The sequence below is a fragment of the Epinephelus lanceolatus genome, chromosome 17 (genome assembly GCF_041903045.1).
Source record: "Epinephelus lanceolatus isolate andai-2023 chromosome 17, ASM4190304v1, whole genome shotgun sequence".
Taxonomy (NCBI): Eukaryota; Metazoa; Chordata; class Actinopteri; order Perciformes; family Serranidae; genus Epinephelus; species Epinephelus lanceolatus.
In genome coordinates, this window is record NC_135750.1 from 37,210,024 (window position 1) to 37,226,610 (window position 16,587).

At 42.1% G+C, this 16,587-nt stretch overlaps 1 protein-coding gene across 7 annotated transcripts in view; it reads left to right on the forward strand.

The window, feature by feature from the left end:
- Positions 1-16,587, forward strand: part of birc6 (baculoviral IAP repeat containing 6) — a 155,941-nt gene that overhangs the window by 40,044 nt on the left and 99,310 nt on the right. For 2 of the 7 annotated variants that reach the window (XM_078176190.1, XM_078176192.1), the window contains exons 30-53: positions 89-308; positions 1,493-1,629; positions 1,819-1,956; positions 2,248-2,375; positions 2,629-2,760; positions 3,938-4,153; positions 4,239-4,422; positions 5,220-5,423; positions 5,969-6,102; positions 7,360-7,513; positions 7,612-7,728; positions 7,857-8,017; positions 8,629-8,755; positions 8,899-9,009; positions 10,499-10,757; positions 10,909-11,480; positions 12,455-12,630; positions 12,734-12,830; positions 13,662-13,856; positions 13,973-14,173; positions 14,781-15,060; positions 15,147-15,403; positions 15,873-15,981; positions 16,268-16,498. In XM_078176190.1, the coding sequence (XP_078032316.1) occupies positions 89-308; positions 1,493-1,629; positions 1,819-1,956; positions 2,248-2,375; positions 2,629-2,760; positions 3,938-4,153; positions 4,239-4,422; positions 5,220-5,423; positions 5,969-6,102; positions 7,360-7,513; positions 7,612-7,728; positions 7,857-8,017; positions 8,629-8,755; positions 8,899-9,009; positions 10,499-10,757; positions 10,909-11,480; positions 12,455-12,630; positions 12,734-12,830; positions 13,662-13,856; positions 13,973-14,173; positions 14,781-15,060; positions 15,147-15,403; positions 15,873-15,981; positions 16,268-16,498 (4,540 nt within the window). The remainder of the gene's footprint in view (positions 1-88; positions 309-1,492; positions 1,630-1,818; positions 1,957-2,247; positions 2,376-2,628; positions 2,761-3,937; positions 4,154-4,238; positions 4,423-5,219; positions 5,424-5,968; positions 6,103-7,359; positions 7,514-7,611; positions 7,729-7,856; positions 8,018-8,628; positions 8,756-8,898; positions 9,010-10,498; positions 10,758-10,908; positions 11,481-12,454; positions 12,631-12,733; positions 12,831-13,661; positions 13,857-13,972; positions 14,174-14,780; positions 15,061-15,146; positions 15,404-15,872; positions 15,982-16,267; positions 16,499-16,587) is intronic. The other 5 variants (XM_078176193.1, XM_078176194.1, XM_078176195.1 and 2 more) reach the window with 4 other exon arrangements.

Below are 16,587 nucleotides of genomic sequence, written 5' to 3' on the forward strand. Positions count from 1 at the left end.
CCTGAATTAAACCATTGGTAGATGGATGGCATCCTGCTTGAAGACGCTGATTTGCACTTCATTTATTTATGTGTCTTTATTTTTTCAGGGCACTCTGTGCCCTCAGTGCTCCAGAGTACCTTCCATGCTCAGGCCTGTGAGGAGCTCTTCAAACACCTTTGCATCAGTGGGACGCCTAAAATCCGTCTTCACGCTGGTCTGCTGTTGGTGCAGCTCTGTGGAGGCGAGCGTTGGTGGGGCCAGTTCCTTTCCAACGTGCTACAGGAGCTCTACAACTCTGAACAACTGCTCATCTTCCCTCAGGACAGGTAAGATTTTGACACAGTTACCACAAGTCCTTTACACTTTTTCCCAGTGCTTTTTAACACTTTAATGATAATCAAAGTATTTGAAACATTTTCAAAGTTGTAATCCTTCACATTTTCATTCTGTCAAGCCTAATTAAAGCTGAATTTGTTTTTTGGATGATTTGTAAAAATGTGTCCATTTGCAAATCAGGTTATTACTTCCTGTACTAAAAAGTGCATGCTGTTTGTGTTTGTTGACAAGGTGCTGTGGTTATGAGAGGTGAAGTCAGGAGTGTCTGTCCCTACTTGCTGTTAGGGGTGCTGTGGAGTCAGCTTAACATAAAAGCACACAATCGCTGTATATTTTCATCATATTCACAGTGCTTGATGTGTATGCCAAGTTTTGTTAGTTTTTGAGTATCCCAAGGGTGTCAAGAAGGCTTTCAAAGGATAAATGTAATTGGGAGCACTATAGAGCCGACGTGCCATGCCCAAGCCCAATTGCAATATTATGTTAAAATCATTGCTAGTTTGAACATTGGTGCAGAGTTTTGTTTGTTTGTTTCAGTTTTTGTGCATCCCAAATTCCTCAAATGTGTTCATAAAATAAAAATTATGGCATGAAATCCAAGGTAGGTGACTGACTGACTGACTGACTGACTGAGTCTCAAAAGATTTTATATGCTCTTGAAGATGAGAGCAATGATCACCTCAAGCGTGTGAACAAGTAAGGAACTTAATTCCAACTTAGAGGGTGCTATGGAACCCGGCAGCCGCGCCTGAGCCCAGTCACTGTAGAACTTGGCAATTTTCGCCAGTTTTGATGTGCTTGCCAATTTTCGAGAGTTTTCAAGCATTTTAGGACCCTCAAAAATGTGACTCTGCAGCAGATTTTTTAAAAAAGACAGCTCTACAAAAACAAGAGGTTCCATTGGACCTTGGCACTTTTGTGCTGGGGCCCTTATGAAACTAAGACAGTTGTTTGAGTTATACAATATGCCTAAGTGAATATAGGTAATGTTGGATTTGTCTGATTGTGTATTTGGGAGCCAGATTTGAATAGATTATATAATCTGGCACATCTTCTTTCATAGAACTTGGTCTCTCTGGCACAGCCGTTATCAAGTTAAGTGTTTATTCACGTTTATGTCCAGGTGGTGGTGGACACAAGTAACCGTAGTATTTTCCATCTTGTTTCATCTCAGGGTGTTCATGCTGCTGTCCTGCATCGGCCAAAGATCTTTGAGTAACAGTGGTGTGTTAGAGGGCCTCCTGAACCTACTGGACAGCCTGCTGTCTCCTCTGCAGCAGCCACAAGCTGCTGCCCAGCGCAGGACTGAAGGTACAGCTGCCATCACTGTGGCATGCTTACAAATGCATAACAAAGCTTTTCACATGTATGCCACATAGGACAGCTCAAGTTTGTAAAATCAATGTTTCTGGAGCAGAAATGACACATCGAGTAGTATGTGAATGTGAACGCTTACATTTATTCAGCAGATAATTCATTGTGTGTGTATGTGTTTTCCAGGTGTTTTGGATATCCCAATGATCAGCTGGGTGGTGATGTTGGTTTCCAGACTGTTGGACTATGTAGCGAGTATAGAAGATGAGGCCTCAGGTGGGAAAAAGCACCTCGGAGGGAAAGAGCGGGAGAGAACTTTTACAGGTACATCCCTTTCCATCTGACACCTACAATTTACATTTACAGTTTACAGTTTTTATTCTCTAATCCATTTTTCATACAGGAGAGTAAGCTTACTCTACCACTCATTGTAGTGTTTTTTTTCTTGTCTTTTATCTTGTCTTTTATCCATCTGCCCTTTTCTTTTCTACATAGCTCTAAAAATGTTCCACTTTTTATGGAGTTTACACTTCTGCAGCTGCTTCTAGCAGCTGCGTGTGTTTTAACTCCCCACATCATTGAACTGATGAATGTTGTTATCGGTCTGTCCTGCAGGTATTCAGTGGAGCTTCATCAATAACAGCCTTCAGTCTCAGAACTCCAGCAGGTCAGCCAAAGGCAGCAGCAGCCTGGATCGACTCTACTCACGCAAGATCCGCAAGCAGCTCGTCCACCACAAGCAGGTAAATGTGTCTCAATCCAACACTACCTCAAACCCAGTCTCTCAGATGTGTTCTATAAATACTCAGGTACTGCGTAATATATGAAAATGTGCATACAGGTCTGGTACTAGTCCTCTATTAGACAAGCAGGGAAAATGTTTTCCTCATCTGTTTGATTCATTGCCCTTTTTCTGATGAAGCTGCAGCCTGAAATGTGTTGTCTGGAGAGAATGCTTTTGCTGTGCTTATATTTATCATGCCCTTTTTATTGTAGCAGTTAAATCTATTGAAAGCAAAACAGAAAGCTTTGGTGGAGCAGATTGAGAAGGAGAAGATCCAGAGCAACAAAGGCTCCTCCTACAAACTGCTGGTGGAACAGGCCAAGCTCAAACAAGCCACATCAAAGGTGAGCACTTCATCATACACTGCTGGATGTAGGGGTCGACAGATAATCGGCCTGGCCGATTATCGGACCGATATTATGAATTTTTAGGGTTATCGGTATCTGTGATTTTTTTCCACCGATATGCCGATATACAGTTTTGTTTTCCGTAGCTGCGCTGTTTTGCCCCTGGCGTGCTTCTCACTGCCTGCATGTACCACTCTAGGCTTTTAAAAGCAAACTCAAGACCTACCTTTTTAGCCTGGCTTTTAATTATGCTCTCCTTTTATTTCATTTTATTTTATTTCATTTTATTTTATTATTTTTGTATTTATTTTTATTTATTTATTTTTATTTTGTATTCATGATTATTGTGTAAATATAAATATATATAAATTTATGCTTACTTGCATTTGAATGTAGTGCTTTGTCAGTGTTTATTTTTATAATTTTGTGTCAACTATGATTTTTACAGCATACATATATGGGTTGTAAATATCGGCTATCGGTATCTCTGTCTCATAATAATCGATATCGGCCTGGCTCTGAAAAAAACATATCTGTCGATCCCTAGCTGGATGTACAGTATACTGCAGTATCACATTCTCAGCTCAGAAATAATAATAATGATAATAAACTTTTTTTATATAGCACCTTTCAAAACACAGTTACAAAGTACTGTACAATAAAACTAAACACATTTAAAACACAAAGAGAATAAAACAAATATTGTCATAAAATGTCATCTAAGTAAAAGATAAAACTTTTAGAAAAGACTCCTGCACACTGTCCAACTTGCAAAAATAATGATTTTAATGCAGCTGCAACGTTTTGGTGACTAGACCTTCAACAGGCAATGATGTTTGGGAAAGTTGTTTTATCCTCACTGGATGTAGGCAGTCCTAACCACAAGGTGGGGCTAGCAGGATTTGTAGGGGATTGAGAGGTGAGCTGGTGTGGACCGGAAATTACCAGGAGTGGACCAAGGTAGCAGGTAGTCAATGACTTCTTAAAGAAAGGCCAGGCTCCCCCTGATATCAGATAGAGATGTCACTCCGACATTACGAACACTCTACATTTCAATTCATTAGAATGCTGAAACATTGGAATTGAAATATGAACAAAAATGTATCGTTTGTTGTTCTTCCAATTGAGTTCATCATTTTCTCATGACTGTGTTTACCATGACTCTCTCTTCCAGCACTTTAAGGACCTGATCCGTTTGCGGCGGACGGCCGAATGGCCCCGCTCCACATTGGACACTGAGTCCACAACAGCCAAAGAAGCCCCGGAAGTAGAACCTCTGCCCTTTACACTGTCCCATGAACGCTGCATCTCTGTGGTGCAGAAGCTGGCCCTCTTCCTCCTCTCCATGGACTTCACCTGCCATGCTGACCTGCTGCTTTTTGTCTGCAAGGTATTCATCTGACTCTTGTATGTGGACTTCTTCAGTTTGCTCATCTGTATATACCAATAAATAAGTACTTTTGTCATCTGCTCAGGTCCTGGCTAGGATAGCCAACGCCACAAGACCCACAATCCACCTGTGTGAGGTGGTGTCCGAGCAGCAGCTGGAGCGTCTGCTGCTCCTGCTCGTGGGGACTGACTTTAACCGCGGGGACATCTCCTGGGGAGGCGCATGGGCGCAGTATTCCCTCACGTGCATGCTACAGGACATCCTAGCAGGTGTGTGTAGTTTGCTTGCAGTTTAGTGTCACATCTGTTTTAACTTGATAAACAGTTTGTGTGTTTATACCTGGGGTTTTTGAATGTCTGTGTTTGATCAGGTTGAAAAATATTTAGGCTGACAGAGATTGTTGTTTGAGTTTTAGTCTGCATGTAGACAGCTGTGGCTGTAACATTATCTACTGACCCTTCTCTTTTTCGTTGTTTTGAATGTTAGACAAAAGCCAGATAAAGAAAATTACACTGGTCTGCTCTTGCAAGATTTGCAGATGATTTGTCAAATTATTTTTTTTCCTGCCAGCATTGCTTGTGGCTAGCAGAAAAAATAGACCAGACACTAAAACTATCACTGCCGACAGCACTTCACAGAAAAACTGGTGTTTCTCTCATCTTTCACCATCATCAGGTCAAAATTATAATTTTTCCAATACAGTTATTTTTGACCAAATAACTAATGACATTCCCATCAGCCTCAGCTGTAGCCTTTTGGTGATTAGTGCCAATTCGCAAATGTTAGCATGCTGAACTAGATGGTGAAATTAGATATTATCATACCTCCTAAACATCAACATGTTAGCATTTTTTTATTTTGAGCATGTTAGCAGTCTGATGTTAACACTTTACTTAAAACACTCCTATGCCCTAAGAACAGCCTCACATAGGCCCTAGCATGGCTCTATGTTTTGTGTCTTTTAACATCTTGGAGCCATGTCGGATCTGACTCTTTGCAGTTTTCACATCTCTAGCTTTTCTATAAAACTGTGAGTAATTAAGTGTAACCTTTGCTTTTGTCCCAGGTGAATTGCTGTCTCCAGGCTCTCTGGATGTCATGGATGAGGTTGCTGTGGGCGAGGAGGCTGGGGCATCGTCCTCCTCAGCGGGGGCCGATTCGGATGACTCCTTGCCCCAGCCGGCACCCATTCCCCTGGTAGAGAGCATTGATGAGGCCCTGGTGCCTGATATCATCGCAGGTACTACGGGGACCTCCTCAGTATTTCAAAGTGCGTGGGTAGCCCCGTCCATTCTGCATACTTCCCACAACACCACACAGATGTTGATATGAACCCACACTTTTTATCATCACAATATAAAGTATTAGTGTGCTAAAATGTTCTCTTTTTTCATAGCTACATGTTTCCTGTTTTTCTCCACAGTATGGTTTTATGTGTATTATTATTGTATTGGTTCTATCTTTTGGAGCGGGAGTTCAAACATGTAGATTCAGAGCCATTTTGGGCAATTTGTCATTTGAACAGTAGTGTTATTTTTGTTTATAGTTGACATTCAACTGAACAATTCTGTTTTTTCCCCAATTTGGACACCATGAGTTGTTTTAGCTACCTAATTGTTCTCATACAGAAACACTGTATTTGGTCCTGACTGCGTCTTGTGTCTGGACTCTCCCTCCAGTAGATGAGTAGAGGAGCTAATATCTTGATCGGCATTAAAATTGCCCAGTAACGTGCTAAAGAAAGAGTTTCTCTTGCTTGTATGTTTTGCTAGTGTGCTTGCTTGGCAATATTAAAGCTGTTTTCGTTATCTAAAGGTGCTCCACCTCTGTCATCTTTGGAAAAAGATAAAGACATAGACTTTGACTTGCTACAAGACCTGATGGATGTTGATATTGATCCTTTAGATATTGATTTGGAAAAAGATCCACTCGCCGCCAAAGTGTTTAAGGTAGGTTTATTACGACACTCTATTCTTCTCTTTTCTTCTCTCTATTTACTCTGATGTTGTTTGGCACTGGCTTGTGGATTGACATAGTGACAGATAACTGTTGAGTTAGCTGAAATAAACAGCCATGAAACTACATGCGACGTGATTGGGAACTTGAATGCAGAGACTTAAGACTTACTTGTGACTTGTACAACAATGACTTGATCCCACTTCCCACACAAAAGTTTACAAGAAAAAGCATTTTAAAAGCGTTGAATGTAAATTTGGATTTTAATGGGAATAGATTTCTATATCTTGATACAGTGAAATTAGATAATTAGAAATTATGGAATTTTTATTTGAATACATTGCAGTCAGAAGGTGCCAGAAATCTGTCAGCGTGACTGTCCAATGAAAGATGTGGATGTCATCGAGTTATGTATACAAGTCATTATTCTTAAAATATTACAAGATTTTTGTGTTAAGGCATTATTATTATTATTATTTTTCTTACTTTATTCTCAGTCATCAGTTTTTTTTTCCCTTTAACAAAACCCCCAGTATTTTGTTGTACAACATCAGCCTGAATTGTTTTATTCATGTGTTAACTGCGAGGTTGAAACACGACAATAGCAACTCTGTGAATTCTCGATTTGTTTGTTTTATGTTTGATATTATCTGAAAATGATAGATTGATTCTCTTAGTATAGTTGATGATATTGGCCTTTTATTATATAATTGATAAATGCTTAAATCATTACTAAGCTATTGGTATTTTCACCAAAATAGTTTCCCTTGCCCCACAGCACAGCTCCTTTAAACTACCTCACCTTGACTGTTAGTTACTCATCGAATTCAGCTTTAAAATGCAATCATTTCTTTGAACCGTGAAAAGGCCTTGATTTAAAAAAAACCCTGCTTTTCTCTTGCTTAACTTCAACATTGACTTTTGAAGTGTTGTTAGCAGCAGAGAGAGAAAGCACAAGCCCTAAGTGCACAAGAAGCTTAACCCTTGTGTTATTGTGCAAAGTTAAACAATTGCCTTGTTAGTCAGATAAGTAAACTGAAGGATCCCAGAAAATAAACTTGTTGAGAGTTATGTGGACAATGTAAAGGGAAAAGTAATTTCTGTTTTCTTCAGGCTGTTTTTGAATATAAGTGTAGTGTGACAAATACTTTGAGCAATTAAATCAGCATTTGGGGTTTTAAGACAGATGTAGTCAATGTATTCTTTTGCCCTTATGTTTCATATCCCTTCCTTTTCATGTCCATCCGCAGCCTATAAGCAGCACCTGGTATGACTACTGGGGTGCTGACTACGGCACGTATGGGTACAACCCGTACATTGGAGGGGTTGGTATACCAGTGTCCAAACCTCCAGTTGCTGCTGAGAAGCCCGGGTCACAGAGTCTGTCAGTCTCCGTGTCACAGGGTGAGTAGAGGCTGGATTCTGGGGGTAGTCCTGACCTCTCTCAATAATTGTTATATCTTTCCATCTGATGTTTGACCTTTTGCCTCCGTGTTTCACAGCGTTGGATGCCCGCCTAGAAGTGGGCCTGGAGCAGCAGGCTGAACTGATGCTCAAAATGATGGCAACTCTACAGGCTGACTCAATCCTTCAGGCTCTCACTTCAAGCTCATCCACAGGTAACCACACAACACCACCTAAATCAACCTGGCTCAACAACCTGGGGACAAATTTTCTGTTTGAGTTTTTATTGGATGTCTGTAGTGTCTATCATGGCTGTAAGATTTGCTTGTTGTCTGGCTTTCAGTGAGCCAGGCCTCTAATGGGACTGATGACTCCCTGCTGAGAGCTCTGCATGGAGGAGGCTCTCCTCCAGCCAGCAGCCTGATGGTCCAGCCCTCATCCATCCCCATGCTGAGTGCCTGCTTTAACAAGCTCTTCTCCATGCTGCAGGTCCACCATGTACAGGTCAGCACACAAATGTTAAACACAAAATACGTGAATGATTGCAGTCTCCAGTGGAGGCAACTACAGCCTCAAGTCTTTTCCTTTTTCTTTTTTAATCTGTTCCAAAATCTCTTGTGAAAATTCTTGATCATATTGAGATCTAGACTCTAACTCAGCCACATCACGGCATTAACATTGTTGTTTTGTAGCTGTTTCAGTGTAGTTTATAAGGCTGGACCTCATAATCTATTCAACTAATTTGATATTTGTTCCTTGGGCACATATTTAGTTCTCAGATATTTATTTATTTTTTGTTGAGAAATTAGATAAGATATACCTTTATGTCCCTGCCGGGAAATTTGTTCAATCATCTATACTACAGTGTAAAAACATCAGCTTTGTCTCGGATTTAAAGCCCACTATTGTGAGCATAAATGTTAAGCAGCCCTTCCTCCAAAACTTGCTGTTTGGTATCAAATTGCTCCTAAAGTCTGGGTCAGAACCAATTTCATTTTGGAGTTTTGAGACTTAATAACTTCTGCATTTACTAAGCACACCCTGTAAGCTCAATTCAGTGTCATCTGAAGAATAACAGGAAACCAAGTGAACTGATAAAGGGTCTCTCCTCACAGCTGGAGTCCCTGCTGCAGTTATGGTTAACACTCAGTCTCAATACGTGTTCTGGTGGCAGCGAAGAGAGTGGATCAGACATCTTCCTGTTCAACGCCAGCCGAGTGCCCACCATCCCGCTCAACCAAGGTCAGGACTCCACCACACGGTCTCTCCTTCTCAGCCCTTCTGATAGAGCTGGAGAAGTCTGTTACACACTGACTAGTCTTTTTTTTAATTATTTTTACTGATTTTACATGTATTATATTCTGTGTGTTTATGTGTGTGTTTAGCATCCATCAGCAGTTTTCTAACAGTGCTGGCGTGGTACCCCAACACCTCCCTAAGAACATGGTGCCTGGTGCTGCACTCTCTCACCCTGATGACAAACATGGCAGCCTGCGGTCAGTTCTCCACTCTCACTGATTTCCTTCTGTGGATCATCAACACCTGTCAAAATATTAGAATTCAATTTCATTTTATTTATAAAGCCCAATATCACAAATCACAATTTGCCTCAGAGGGCTTTACAGCAAACAACATCTCTCTGTCCTTGGACCCTCACGGCAGATAAGGAAAAACATCCCAAAAAAAAAATCTACACTCAGAGTCAAATAATCACCCTGTGGCCCTGTTTACACCTTGTATTAACATGAGTCTTGGGGATTCGGACAGCACTAAATACAAGTATACACGATCACCAAGACACGCTGTGATCCGATCAGTCAAACCACTTGCCGAGGTGGTGTGGGACACAGTTGACAACATATCTTTTGTAATGAAAAGCTTATGCGTCCTCATGCGTCCCCAACAAGGACTACATCATCAGTGCAGGAAGTGGTGGTTGTTTGTTGACAGTGCTTTGTAACTTGCCAATGCTATGAAGAGTTGGATTAAGTGTTGTGTGACTGTCCATCTTTTTGCGCTATTATTTGCCCGACCAATGCACCTGCTGACGTGACTGCCGGGCAGCTAGCAAGAGCATGGATGTAATACCTGTACCCAGGGTCCTTTGACATTTTAGTTTAACTGACATAGGCAGTAACAAAATCTGAACACAAGTAGTCAGCTGGAGGCACATGATAAACACAGGTGTAAACAGTAATGTGTCTTGGCTGTCCACTTGTGTTAGCATTACTGAACTCATGTCAATACCAAGTACAATCAGACTCTATCAGTCTTCCTCTGAAAGAAACAATTTCTCTTTTGTGTGTGAGTGCATTCCATGAAAGAGCTCAGTCATTATATCTACAGGGATTGGTTTGTACCTTGTACCTTCTAATTATTTCAGAGCTAAAGTGCTTTGTGAATAATGCTACACCACAAACTTAAATGGACATGCCAGCTGTAACTAAAGGACACCTAAGATAGAAATTTCTCACTATTTGTCCAAACTTGTCCAGTTAGTGGCCACTTTTAGCAAAGATGTTTCATCAAAGTGCCCCAGGTTCATATGACTCTTTTTGAAAAATCCATATTTATTGGTTGTTTAAGTATTTGATCTTCCTACAACAGAATTCATGAAAGCAATGTTTTTTGACATTCAGCTCTTAAATTTTGTATGTCGCAGCATCCTTTGAATGTGGCTTCAGGGTGAATAGCTGAGCAAAATGCCCCCAGCTAAAAAATTTATTACCATCGGAAAATTACACAGTATGACTTTGAGCAAAAAAAGGACGACTTTTAAGTCTCTGCAAGGTGATTTTCATTGTGTACTGAAATAATTGAAAGCCAACGGCTGTGTGGGAAATAGAAATGCAGTCTCTTGTCAGCAGTTTACAGCTTTATTTACTTTGATTTATAAGTGCGTTTTCCCCTTATAATTCTATAGTTAATATTGGTCCATTGTCTGGTGTTCAGTGATTTATATAAAATCAATGTTTGAATTTCCAGCCTCCAGCAACGGAATGAGCTCTCAGGAAAGCACAGCACAGCAGATGGTGTCTGATCCCACCCTGGTTCATGTCCTGGTGCGTTTCCTGTCTGGCAGCAGCACCAACGGGACAAGTCAGCACAGCTCTCAGGTGGGACCCACCGCCACCCAGGCCATGCACGAATTTTTGAGCCGCCTGCAGGTCCACCTGTCTTCCACCTGTCCACAGATGTTCAGCGAGTTCCTGCTCAAACTCATGCACATCTTGTCTACTGAGAGGTATGCAATAGCTTCTCAGGAAGTGTTTTTTCCAGTCAGTAATATTTGCATGTCACAGCACAGTCATCAGTGCAATAACACAAAATGAGACATTTTATGGGATGCTCTATGTTTGCTCTTTGGGAACTAATGGTTCATCCTGACTCCTCAGGGGTCCGTTCCAGTCAGGCCAGGGACCACTGGATGCTCAGGTGAAGCTATTGGAGTTTACTCTTGAGCAAAACTTTGAGGTTGTGTCGGTGGCCACCATCTCGTCCGTCATCGAGTCCATCACATTCTTGGTTCACCATTACATCACCTGTTCTGACAAAGTGGTTTCCCGCAGCGGCTCAGACAGCTCTGTTGGTGCCCGGGCTTGTTTTGGTGGTTTGTTCGCCAATATCATCCGGCCAGGAGATGCCAAGGCTGTCTGTGGAGAGACAACACGTGACCAGCTGATGTTTGACCTCCTCAAGCTGGTCAACGTGCTGGTGCAGCTGCCTCTGTCTGGGGACAGAGAGTTCAGTGGACGGCTGCCGCCGGCTGGCAGCGGAGCAGCTGATAGCAGCGTGTCGGACGAGGAGAAGGTCTGTGGTAGCAAAGAAAGTGTGGCTGGAGGATCTGCGTTCAGTCAAGGTCCCCCTGCAGGAGTGGCCGACCTGGTGCTAGCCAATCAACAGATTATGAGCCAGATCTTGTCAGCACTGGGCCAATGTAACAGCAGTGCCATGGCCATGATCATAGGTAAGGCAAATCACAGAAAATAATCAACTAACACTGTAATTTCTGTTAGTCTCACTGTTTACTCTTGTTCTCATATACTTGGTTTCCAGCAGCAGACAACTGTTTTTAGTGCTCTGATGAGCCTACTGTACACTACCTGCCAGGCAGCAAACAGTTAGAAACTAGCTGGGAACATAGTAGAGAAATTAGCAGCTGAAGAGAGAGATATTTTTCCCAGGAGTTGGTAGAGACCAAAAAACAGCTAAAGGGAGAGTGACTCTTGGATTAGCATTGATCAGGTGGACAAAAACATGACTCCAAATTAATGCTAAACTGCAGGTGTTTGCCACAGCAACTTTATAAGGGGATAATATGTAATTATTAGCGCATACCAAAGAAACTGCACTCCTTAGGGTTTTAAAAAATGATCTTCTGTCAGCAGCTGACTGTGGTCAACACACAGAATTGTTCCTTTGGATTTGTCAGCTGCTTTTGACACTGTATTTTGTTGAATGCCTTAAAAATTGGTTGGGCATCTCAGATTTTGCTTTAGAAAATTAGGAAAATTTCTAAATCGATTAGGAATTATCAATCAGCTACAGTACCACTAAAATATGGAGTTCCACAGGAATCTGTTCTTGGGCCATGGCTATTTTCCAGTTACATGCTATCACTTTGTCCTGTTATTAAAAAACACAATATCAGTTACCATTTCTGTGCTGAGGTATTCATATTCTTATTGTTGTGTTACTGTGTTTTCAGCTGCCCCCAAGTGGCTTTGAATAAAGGACCACTGAAAAGTTACAATGTAAAGAAAGCCATGAAGTTAGCAAACTGACTCAACAAAGTCAGCCATACAGCAATATTTGGCTGAACTTTCTTAAAACATTACATTTGGCTTTTCAGTGAGGAACTAGAGAACAGAAAAGAAAAAAATTATATATGAGAATAATAAATCCCTTCTGCTGAAACTGACACTTTTCTACGTTCCTCAGGAGCCAGCGGCCTCCACCTGACCAAACATGAGAACTTCCATGGTGGTCTGGATGCCATCTCAGTGGGTGATGGCCTCTTCACCATCCTCACCACTCTCAGTAAGAGGGCCACTTCGGTCCAGGTCATGTTACAGCCCATTCTCACATACATGGCTTGTGGTTACATGGGCAGACAGGTGAGCATCAGCCTGGGCTTTTTGGGATGTGATGATTAAATATTAAAATATACCTCCAACAAATGCCAAAACTGATGAAACTGATTAATGTTACATTTTGTAGGGGTCTCTTTCCACTTGTCAGCTGTCGGAGCCTCTTTTGTGGTTCATCCTCCGAGTGTTGGATACCAGTGAGGCTCTCAAGGCCTTCCATGACATGGGTTGGTATACACACAGCACTTGCCTCCTGCCCAGCTTTACTTACCCCAGCCTTCAGACAACATGCACCTTTAGACTGTACAACTGTTTTTGTTTATTTTGTGTCGTGCTGTGTGAGATGGGTCTCTTGATCTCATTCTGTGTCAGAATGTAGGATATTGATTTAAGTCTTAGTCTATCTAAGAAATGTCATCACTCACATCATTCACCAGTGCTGCTTTTATGTTTTAGAAATGCATTGTTACAGTAACCACACTTTGCTTTTATGCATTAAAACCTGGCAACAGAAGAAGTCCAGAGTCCCAAAACATATTCTGCTTTGTTTGTGTCTGGGTTTTTTTTTTGTTTTTTTTTTGTTTTTTGTAGCCTAAACTGTAGTGAAAAATAGTGCCTAGGCAGCCAGTGTACTGTGTGTCATGTCCTGTTTTGATTGAATGGTGCATAGACGTAGCAGCAATTACATTGTGAGATTATATTTTGTCGCCAAAGCTGCGTATCACTTGTCAGTAGACATGTCCCACAGTGTGAACTAAGACCACCATTTTTGGTCGACTGCCAAAGATATCACCATGTCAGCTTTCATGTCAGGCATAAATTTAACTGCGTAAAGGGGTCTTAAGTGATAATGGTTTTACTTGCTAAATGTGTTTCTGGGATTTATGTGGGGTGAGTCCTATCCTGCTGCTGGTGGGCACCTTACCCATGTCAAAACCCTGATTGTAGAATATAAGTACTTTTAATATTTTTCACAGTTGTTAAGAATTTTCCAGAGTTTAAGCAGTTTTTGCAAAGTCGGATTCATTAAGAAACCTTAACTTCTTGTGTTTTACCAGGTGGTGTGCAGTTGATCTGTAACAACATGGTGACCAGCACTCGGGCCATCGTGAACACAGCACGCAGCATGGTATCCACCATCATGAAGTTCTTAGATTCAGGTCCTGGAAAGACAGCAGACGGCAACCTCAAAGCCAGAGTGATGACCTCAGAGCCAGACAATGCTGAGGGACTCCACAACTTTGCTCCCCTAGGTGTTTACTTTGACTCAATCAGTTGCATCATTTGGATAATACCTTTACAGTAAAATAACTTAGAACTGCACATCAGCTCGTTTCTGTTTCTGAATTATCTATTTGTCCTGTCACAGGCACCATCACATCCAGCAGCCCCACAGCCCAGCCAGCGGAGGTCCTCCTCCAAGCCACGCCACCCCACCGTCGGGCCCGCTCAGCAGCATGGTCGTACATCTTCCTGCCAGAGGAGGCCTGGTGTGACCTTACCATCCACCTTCCTGCTGCTGTGCTGCTGAAAGAGCTCCACATCCAGCCACATCTCGCCTCTCTAGCCAGTGAGTATCATCCATTACTGGTATGTCAGTTTTTGCACCGTTCACACCAGAAGCACATTTTTCCATGCTGGTCAGCAAGCTATTCTGCTCCTCTGCTCTAATCACACATAGAACTTGCAAGGGCATGAGATTTTCACGGTACGATAATGTTATAACATGATTACAATTAATGTCAGTCACAGTGACTCTTAAAGAAATAAAAACAGAAGGGTTTTTCTAAGGGAACAAATGCTTTGTTATAATTGAAACTTTTTTTTATAAGAGGTTTGTGCAAAACATCTCCCTTTTCAAAATAAACACATTAAGGGTGATAGTCTCCATCTGGCTGCATTCTATATTTAGAACTATAGATAAGCTAATGTACATGGTATGATAACTGTCAATTTTTTTTACCATGGTATCCCATGAAACCGCTGTACCACGCTGCAACTCTACACTCAATTTAATAATGAAAATGAATTGGAAAAAAAGTACATTATATTTTTTTGGAAAGTGTATTTCTGTCACTATTTTTGCAACCATCAAAAGCTTGTTCATCTCTCTTGGATTAAAAAAACTCAGCTGTCATTCCTTTATGTTTTTTTGTCTTTTTCCTCCTCCCAACCAGCCTGCCCATCCTCTGTCTCAGTGGAGATCAGTGCTGACGGGGTCAATATGTTGCCACTCTCCACACCGGTCATCACCAGCGGCCTGACGTATATAAAGATCCAGCTAGTGAAGGCAGAGGTTGCGTCGGCTGTTTGCCTGAGGCTGCACCGGCCTCGTGATGCCAGCACCCTCGGTCTGTCTCAGATCAAACTTTTGGGCCTGACGGCATTTGGTAACACTTCCTCTGCAACCGTCAACAACCCCTTCCTGCCTTCTGAGGACCAAGTCTCTAAAACCAGGTACCAAACACTGATTTTGGACTGAGAGCATGTTTATTAGTGTCAGATGTAGGTGTTGTTGTAACCTTTTTCTTCTCCCTGTACAGCATCGGGTGGCTGCGTCTTCTCCACCATTGCCTGACCCATGTCAGTGACCTGGAGGCCATGATGGCCAGTGCTGCCGCACCCACCGCCAACCTACTGCAGACCTGCGCGGCATTGCTCATGTCACCTTACTGCGGCATGCACTCGCCAAACATTGAAGCCGTGCTTGTTAAGATTGGCCTGCAGTCCACTCGCATTGGACTCAAACTCATCGACATTCTGCTGAGGAACTGTGCCGCCTCTGGCACTGACCCTGCTAGTGAGTCACACGCAGCTGCATCGCTGCTGGAGTGTTAATCATAGACAGCAGATCCACAGGACCTTAAAAAGCATCAAAGAGTCTTAAAATATCCAAAATAATTGCCTTAAGATGTCCTTAGGATGTCAGAGCTTAAAAAGACTTGGACAAGGACGTATTTCAGGCTTGGTTTTGCCCCACCAAGTGTAAAAGTGTTTTGTTTTGCAACGCTTCACAAACAATTTGGCAATGCTTTATTTTCTAGGTAGGTCATTTTTACTATAATTTCTCAGATCAATCGAGAGACTGAGTTCAGTTTGTACACTTTCAATCGATTATTTCCTGACGCAGCAGGTCAGCTCTAACAAAATACATCATTCCTGTAAGAAACAAAGAAGGATCCTTCACAGGGGATCAAAAACTACCTGGAAAAGCTTGTTAACTTGCATGATAGCCATCCTTACTGTAGTCTTTGCTTCTGTTTTTGTAGATTTGAACAGTCCTCTGCTGTTTGGGCGACTAAATGGCCTCTCCTCAGACTCTACCATTGACATCCTGTACCAACTGGGCACCACACAGGACTCTGGAACCAAAGACAGGTACATCAACATCCTGACTCACCCTGTCCTTAAGCTCCCCCCTGCAAATATAACCGCCAGTGAGAACCAGTTTTTCGTCAAGGTGATATTCCAGACAGACTTAAAAGCTGATAGTAAAAAGTGTCCTTACACTCTCCTTGTCATCTTTTACTATCATATGGTCGTGTTTGTTGCATATGAATTCCACTGTGACGTCACACTGAGGGGCTGAGGACATAAAGCAGTATTTTCCAAACCACGTGATCAATTTCTTATCAAAGCTCACTTTGAATTTTTTACCCTTCAGGATCCAGGCCCTTCTCCAGTGGGTCCATGACTCGTCGCGGGTTGCGGCCCACAAGATGAGTGGCCCCATGGGATATACTGGTGCTAGCTCTTCCTCAACATCGTCGAGGGAGTATGGCCTCCTCATGCCGTCGCCCTCCCACCTCCACTGTGTGGCAGCCATCCTGTGGCACAGTTACGAGCTGCCTGTTGACTATGACCTGCCTGCACTGCTCAACAGAGAGCTCTTTGAGTCAGTTAATATCTTTTTCCTTATTATTAAGATCATAACATGCATGCAGGGAATTGTTTATACAAACATTGAAAAATGCTGATATATAG